Raw genomic sequence first — 8,905 nt, 5'->3', positions numbered from 1 at the left:
GTTGACAATAGTGGTCGGTTTGGGAATGGAGGTCTGACTCGAGGCGTACCTCAGAATACAAATCTGTATTCTAAGCCCATGGGTGAAATTTTTTATAGAAGCTAAAATCCTAGACATCATTCCAATAATTATCCCGAAGGAAAGTAGTTTAATTTGGTGGAATCAAAGACAGTGGACGAAGAAGAAGAACTAAAGTGGAAGATGAGTATGTGGGAGTAGAGTTTGTTGTGGAGAAAGGAGTAAAAATGTTCACTTTGGTACTACAACGAATCATTTTGTCGCCTTAGGAGGAGGGACAACATCATCGAATCTTCCGTTTGTTTTATTCTATCAAGAATTTAGTGTATGAAGTGATTGTGAACAATGAAAGTTGTGAGAACTTTGTTTCGAAGAGGTTGGTGAATTTGTTTAAACTACCAATTGAGAACTATCCTAAGCCCTATTCACTTGGTTGGGTAAAGAAAGGTCATAGATATGGATGCTTGTCATATTCTATTAGGTCGTTCATGGCAGTTTGATTTGGATTCAACTCTCAAATAGTGTGATAATGTGGTATTCTTTTCATGGGATAGTCATAAGATCATTATGGTTCCTCTCAAATAGGCCTAGAGGTGCATTCAACAAAGAATTGAGAGTTTTCTTACCCTTATAAGTAATGAGAAGGAGATTACAGAGTTTGTAAGAGAATCTGATTGCTTTTATCTAGTTATAGTTAAGGGACTTTTTATTGCAAATAAGGATAATGAGGGTTTTTTGTATGAGGTATAAGAAATAATTGACAAAGTTTGAAGAAATAGCTTCCGATGAATTGTAGAATGAGTTACCTCATATGAGGAATATTTAGCACCAGATTGATTTGGTACCTGGGGCTAGACTTCCAAATTTTCGTCGTTATTGATTGAGTCTAATAGATAATGAAATTTTGAGAGAGCAAATTAAGGAATTGTTGAGAAGAGATTCATAAGGGAGAGTATTAGTCTAAGTGCAGTGTTTGTCCTTCTAGTGACAAAAAAAAGACGGAAAGTGGCGTATGCATGTTGACAGTCATAACATTAACAAGATAACAGTAAAGTAAAGGACATGTTAGCTATGCTTGGGGGTTGTAAGGTCTTCTAAAAAATGATCTTCGTAGTGGTTTCACTAGATCCATATTAAACCTGGGGATGAATGGAAGACCGCCTTCAAGAGCAAAGATGGACTTTATGAATGGTTGGTGATGCCGAAGACTTTCTAATACTCTAAGTACTTTCTTGAGATTGATGAACCAGGTTCTTCGTCCTTTTATTATGTCCTTTATTGTGGTTTATTTTGACAAACGGAGACATAATTGTCACAGGTTATTTACAAGTCTAAGGAGGATCACCTAGTTTATGCAAGGCAAGTCCTAGAGGTTTTGAAAGAAAATAAGTTGTACATCAACTTAAAGAAGTGCACTTTCTATACATGTAAACTATTGTTTCTAGGTTTTGTGGTTGGTGAAGATGGTCTGTATATAGATGAAGACAAGACAAAAGCAATTTGAGATTGCTAGCACCAAAGTCAGTTTCTGAAGTGAGGAATTTACATGGTTTAGCAACTTTCTACATACAATTTATCAAGTATTTCAACACTATTGTGGCACCTCTCATGGAATGTTTTAAGGAAGGAAAGATTCAGTTGTGGAGATGACCAAGATAAGAGCTTTGCCATCATCAAAGAAAAAGTTGTGCACAACTGTCACACCTTCACTCATATCGATAACTATACATTAATCTGTGTGGAAATGAAATTGATAACTCGACCTAGATATAGAATTTCACATATACTTTTTTTTTTCATTTGATAAAATGAAATAACTCCTAATAATCTGTGACGATCATATGGTATAATAAAACCAAAGATTATATAACCAAAATCCAACATACATGTTCTGAAGGTTATAAATGTATCTACAGGCCATTTCAAAAGGGGTATACAATACTAGATCCCCAAAATATAACACAACAGACTAGCTCAAAATAACAGCCCAAAAAATAGCTCTATAGGTCATTAGCCATGTACATCGAACTCTGGAATCCCGTAAGAGTTCCACAGTTAGCCGTGCTCTCTATGTAGTTCCATGCCCAGCTACAATGCAAGAACTACATAAGTCAATGCTTAGTAAGCAAAAATCATGTATGTCATGAGTTTGAGTAACAATGATATATGACACCATGCCATTCACTTTAAACATCATGCTAAAGATACATCATATTCCAATATTCATCAAAGTTGACTCGAAAATATTTCATTTGAAATATTTCATTTCATTAGGCCATTGACCCACCTACTATGCACAAGATAAAACTCTACATAATATCAATATCAATAATCAAATGACCAATATGAAATCGACAACGATGAGTGGACCATTCTCTTGTGACCATTAAAGGCCCATCCCCTAACTACCTCTATAATCCCCCAAGAAGTATCCTACTCAGCAGTGCCAATAATCATAATATCACAAGGGCCGAGTGGTCTACCCTCCTGTGATTACCAAATGCCCATCCGCTATCTACCTTTGCAATCACTTAGGAAGAATCACCCGCGATGCTAAAATATATCACATAAGCATGTCTCACATGCCTCGATGCCCTAGTAGTGGTCAATAAAATATTTATAAGGAAAACTCAATTTGAAATCATGTTTCACATACAAGATTTTCAACCACAATCACATGTCGTGCATGTAGATGAAAATGCTCATGAATGACATATTTAATGAAAATCTATGTCAATAAGTTCCGCAAACTCATACTCAACGATCATAACTCTCATATGATATGCAATAAGTCTCTTATCAAAGTTATGTAAATATTCGAACATTACCATATCATAAATACTAGGTTCTTGCATCGTAGTTGGAAATGAATTTTTACTTACCTTTCGCCTTTGTGTGTGCAAGCTCCTACGGAGTTTATATCAGTTTCGTTTTTATTCAACGTCAAAAAATCACATGTATTACCATCTAATATTAAAGACAATCCTCTATTTAATAACCTTAAGACATACAATCCCAAAATATGTCCATTCACGCCAAAACAATTTAGACGAAATTATAATTTTAAGTTATTGAAGTCATTACAAACTAGCCCCATAAATCTCGCTATTTCTCGAGTCCAATTAAGAACATCAATGTCATCCAATTGTCTTCAACAACCTAGTATTCCTTAGAATCTATTCTCTAGGCCCAAGTGATGATTAATGGACATGTAAAGGTTGAAACTACATCAAACATGTAAATGGACAGAATCTATTTTTCAGTTTTCCATCACCGTCCAACTGTTTTTCCAATCATTTTCACCACTTTAACCATATCCAATGACTCCCAAATTTTTACCATATTTCTATAACATGTATACGAAGGTAATCATGTCATAAAGTTGTGATAAGTAAAGTGTTTTCTGCCTCCAAAACTGTTCTTTTTCCACAATACCAAATTAGGCAGTTTTCCTTGTGATAGTTTTCAGTTTTCTTTCAATTTCTTGTAATTAATTGCCCTTATTTTGCCATCATAAAAACCAATAACCCCAGAACCTAATCACAAGGAAGTTCGTATGTTCAATAGATTATAAGACCCTAAAAAATAATGGATACTAACCTCAAAATAGTGAAGTAATTCAGCTGTCCATAATTCCAGCTTCTTGTTTTTTTCTATTTCTCTTTGCTTCCCTTGATCTCTCTTTCACTTGGGGTCAGTTGGGGATAACTTTTAAGCGTTAAATGTTCTATTTAAGAGATATATAAGTAGTCTTAAAGATTGGGATCTTGAGTGGTACTTAAGGGTGAAGAAAAATGTGGTTGAAGGACAAGTATCCTCAAGCATGAGCTGTCCAAGCAGGTTTTGGCTTCTTTGCAACAATACTTGACTTTTCTACCATTATATTTGGATCCTTTTATGACTTTTAAGATATATATCCATCCTATATTAAATAATTTGGGAGTAGGACACGAGATTGATACATTAATGTTAAAGAAAGTGGGTGTTAAAGTGACAAATATCCCAAGCATGAGGTGTTCAAGCATGAGATCGTCACTTGTAGTAAAAATCTGATTTTATATCTATCCTTGCAGATACAATTCAAGTATCCTTGGCTTATTTTGATTTGTTTACAATCCATTTCACTTTCCCTGAGTTCCCAAACTATTTTATAGAGCTATTTTTTCAACCGTTCATTTAATTACTTACACGATTGACACCCGATTCTCGATCGATTTCACTTCATGTCTCATGTCCCAAATATGTCAATGGCATTGATCAACTGAATGGAAGGCTTGAATATTTGTCGATACTAACTCCAACCTTTTCAATATTCCCATTACTTATCAAGCCAATCTCCAACATTTGTTTAACCTAATTTCCTATCACAGCTCAATGTAAAATTCACTAACTAGGTCGAGGGATCTATGAAGATCTTAAAGTCTTGATAATTGAATGCACCATTTTAAGAGAAATAAATTAGAAAATTGATGCAAATGACAATGTAATTAGCATGAAATACATGAATCATATTGGCCAAATTCATAACGTGGAGTTCGGGGTATTACATCCTTCCCTAATAAAAATTTTGTCCTCGAAATTTGTTTACCAAAAAGTTCAGGATATTTAACCCATATTTCATCTTCTATTTCCTAAGTAGCCTCTTCGGTTGACTAATTCCGTCACAATACCTTAACCAATGGAGTTTTCTTGCTTCTCAGTTGCTCTATCTCTCGTTGAAGGATCTCTACCGATTTTTCTTCGTAAGTCAAATATGGTTTTATATCCATCTAATCATTCTTCAATACATGAGAATGATTTTCAATGTATTTTTTTAGCATAGACACATGAATCACATTGTGCACTTGAGACATTGATGAAGGAAGGTCAAGTTTGTATGCAACATTTCCAATTCTCTCAGTAATAGTAAATGGACCAATATATCTTAGGCTTAGTTTTCCTTTCTTTCCAAACTGTATCACTCCTTTCATTGGTGCTAACTTAGAAAATACTTGATTCCCCACAGTAAATTCTAATATTCCGATTCTTTGATCTGCATAACTTTTCTATCGATTTTGAGCAGTCTGCATCCGCTGACGTATTTTTGTCACAACTTCAGCCATTTCACGGACCATATTTGGACACAATAGTTTTTTTTCTCCAATCTCATCCCAATAAACTGGAGATCTACATTTTCGACCATGTAATGCTTCATAAGAAGCCATTCCAATCGTAGCCTGATAACTATTGTTGTATGCAAATTCTATTAAAGACAAAAATTTACTGCACTGGCCTTGGAAGTCTAACACACAAGCCCTCAACATATCTTTCAATATTTGTATTGGTTTTTCTGATTGTCTCTTAGTCTGAAGATGATAAGACATGCTAAAAGATAACTGCGTTCCTAAACCCTTATGTAATCTTTTCCAAAATAGGGATAAAAACTTAGAATCCGTGTCTGAAACAATAGCTAGTGGCACTCCATTAAGTCTAACTATTTCTTGTATATAAGGCTGAGCATATTGGTCCATGGAATAAGTGGAACAAACTGAAATGAAATGAACCGATTTTGTTAACCTATCCACAATGACCTAAATACTATCGTATCATTTTGTCTTTTTTTAGTAATTTCACCACAAAGTCCATTGTGATTCTTTCCCATTTTCGCTATGGGATAGGTAATGGTTTTAAGGTTCCTGCTCTTTTATCTGTTGACACGTTAAACACTATCCTACATATGTGGCTATCTCACCTTTCATGTTCGACCACCAATAGTGCATCTTCAAATCTCTATACATTTTAGTAGCTCCTGGGTGAATATAATATGGTGTTGTGTGAGCTTCAGATAAAATATTACCTTGGATATTTTCTGTGTCAGATACATATAATTGTCCTCCAAACCGCAAGACACCATCTGCTGATAAATGAAAGTCTAAAACTTTTCCACCATGTATATCATTTTTTTACCTTAGAATAATAATCATCCTCCTATTGCCCTTCTTGTATTCTATTTAATAAATTTGGCTGAAGTGTCAATGCTGCAAGTTTAGCTGCAACAGATCCTTGTGATACAATTTCAATAACCATTTTTGTAAATCTACCAATTCTGATTTTTGAGTCATAATCATACTTGCAACACTGGATATCGACTTTCTACTCAATGCATCAGCTACAACATTAGCTTTATCAGGATGGTAGCTTATAACACATTCATAATCCTTTACCAACTCTAGCCACCTTCTTTGTCTCATCTTCGATTTCTTTTATGTAAATAGATATTTCAGACTTTTGTGATTTGTATAAATTTCGCACCGCTCTCCATACAAAAAATGCCTCCATATCTTAAGTACAAACATAACTGAGGTGAGTTCCAAGTCATGTGTAGGATAATTATTTTCGTACTCTTTTAGTTGTCTAGAGGCATATGCAATAATTTTATCATTTTGCATCAATACACATCCCAAACCATTCTTTGAAGCATCACTATAAATCGTAACACTTCCAGTACCATATGAGATTGAAAGGATAGGGGCTAAAGTTAGTATTTTATTCAATTCTTGAAAACTTTGCTTACAAGCATCTATCCATTCAAACTTAGTACTTTTTCAGGTTAATTTTGTTAAAGAAGACGTTATTTTTGAAAATCCTTCCACAAATCTATGATAATATCAAGCTAAACCCATAAATCTTCTGACCTCTGAAGTTCTTGTAGGTCGTGGCCAACTATTAATAGCATCTGCTTTACTTGGATCCACTGATATGCCCTAATCTGATACTACGTGTCCTAAAAATACAACTATTTTTAACAAAAATTCACATTTCTTAAACTTGGCATATAACTGCTTGTCCTTTAAGACCTGGAGGACTATTCTCAAGTATTTAGCATGTTTTTCTTTTGTATGAGAATAAATAAGGATATCATCAATAAATACAATGATAAATTTATTAAGATAATTCTTACCCGATTCATCAAATCCATAAAAACTGTTGGGGCATTTGTCAATCCAAATAGCATCACTAAAAACTCATAGTGACCATATCTTTTACTGTGTTTGAAATATCATTTTCCTTTATCTTTATTTGATGGTATCTAGGTTGCAAATCAATCTTCGAGAATACAGCTGCACCTTGAAATTGATCAAACAAATCATCAATTCTCAGCAATAGGTATTCATTTTTAATTGTCACCTTATTTTACTCTTGATAATCGATACACAATCTCATTGTACCGTCCTTCTTACGAACAAATAGTATTGGTGTACCCCATGGTGCAAAGCTAGGTCTAATAAAACCTTTATTCAACAGCTCTTGTAATTGTAATTTTAACTCTTTCAATTCAGTTGGGGTCATTCTATATGGAGCCTTGAAAATTGGAGATGTTCCTAGAATTAAATCAATCACAAACTCTATCTCACGATCTGGTGGTGCCCAGGTAAATTATCAGGAAATACCTCTGGAAATTCTTGTACCACGAGCATATCACTAAGATTCGGATTGTGTTGTGCTTCAATAGCCATAACACTCACCAAATACCCTACACACCCACTATCTAGTAACCTTTGTACTTTCAATACCGATATAATTGGAAATCTAAAACCTTTGCCAATCCCAATGAATGAAAATGGCTCATTTCCCAAAGGTTGAAAGGTTACTGACTTCCTCTTACAATCTGTAGTAGCTTGATATTTTGATAGCCAATCCATACCCAAAATTATTATAATCTCTCATATTTAACACAATCAAATCTACATAGAGCTCGTGATTTTCTATAAGGATTGCACATGATCTTACAATTAGATTGGTTTGTTTTAATCTCCAGATGGAATAGTTATGCTATAACTGGCGTCTTGTATATTAGGTATCCTACCCAAGCTCCTTACATACTCAGTAGGCACAAATGAACGCGTAGCTCCAGAATCAATTAGTACAAGTTCTGAGATGCCAAAGATAGAGAATTTACTTGTTACCACTGATGAATTTCTGTCGGTATATGATCTTGTAATAGTAAACACCCCGGCTGGTACCTTTTTATGTTCCAGAGGGTTTGGATTACCTGGGCATGCTCTAGTAAGATGTCTCATTTTCCACGGATATAATATGTTCTAGTCTCTGTAGGACATGCTCCAGTATGTTGTTCACCACATTTAGGGCAAGACGGTTGTGCCGTTGAGACTTTTTCTTGGTCTATTTTCGAACGCTTGCCCTAATCCCACTGTTGTTGCCCTTGTCTCGGCTGAAACTTAGACTTCTGACTCTATCGTTGGAATGTTCTTTTCTTATCATTTCTAGGGCAACATTGTTCCTGATCTTGTCTAAATTGTCGTCGAGCCTCTTGAGCATGACTAATTCTTTGTTTGACTTGTTCTGCAACTAATGCCTTTTTTGCAATTTGAGAATATGAAATACCTTGAATTCTTGCCATGCTTACATCTCTATATAGTTTTGGTCTTAGCTCCTCAAGAAATCATTCTACCTTTAGTACATCAGTATTAACCATGTAGGTAGCAAATCTGGATAGTTGTTCAAACTCACGAATATACTCTTCCATTGTCATCCCTCATTGTTTTTACTGTGTGAATTCATTCATCTTCATGGCTCGAATTGGGACTGTAAAATATTTATTACGAATAACTCTTTAAATCTCTCCCAAGTTGTGGCACTTTCAATTTCAATGCTACTCATCGTATCCCACTAGTGTCCAGCACTGCCTTGTAGCATAAAGGATGTGCAAACCATTTTTTCTACGTGTAAAACTCTTACATACCTGAACATATTCTCAAAAGTTCTCAACCAATCATCTGCTATTGTTGGATCTAATGCATCCTCAAATATTGGAGGGTTTAGTTATCTAAATCTTTCTCCAACTGTCTCAATATGTTCAGCCCTTTGTTGTGGTTGTACAAATTTA

The 8,905-nt window shown here is 34.8% G+C and overlaps 1 protein-coding gene across 1 annotated transcript; it reads right to left on the bottom strand.

Annotated features, from left to right (window-relative positions):
• Positions 1-4,275: 4,275 nt before the first annotated feature.
• LOC111376998 lies at positions 4,276-4,988 on the bottom strand. Its single transcript, XM_023000011.1, has 3 exons — positions 4,845-4,988; positions 4,689-4,787; positions 4,276-4,371 (listed from the first exon to the last, which is right to left on the bottom strand). Exons 1-3 carry the CDS (start codon positions 4,986-4,988, stop codon positions 4,276-4,278), a joined length of 339 nt encoding a protein of 112 aa, XP_022855779.1.
• Between the last annotated feature and the right edge of the window lie 3,917 nt (positions 4,989-8,905).

This window comes from Olea europaea, unplaced genomic scaffold (genome assembly GCF_002742605.1).
Source record: "Olea europaea var. sylvestris unplaced genomic scaffold, O_europaea_v1 scaffold1592, whole genome shotgun sequence".
Classification (NCBI taxonomy): Eukaryota; Viridiplantae; Streptophyta; class Magnoliopsida; order Lamiales; family Oleaceae; genus Olea; species Olea europaea.
The sequence above is the reverse complement of the archived record's forward strand: the minus strand, read 5'-3'. Positions and strand labels throughout refer to the sequence as shown.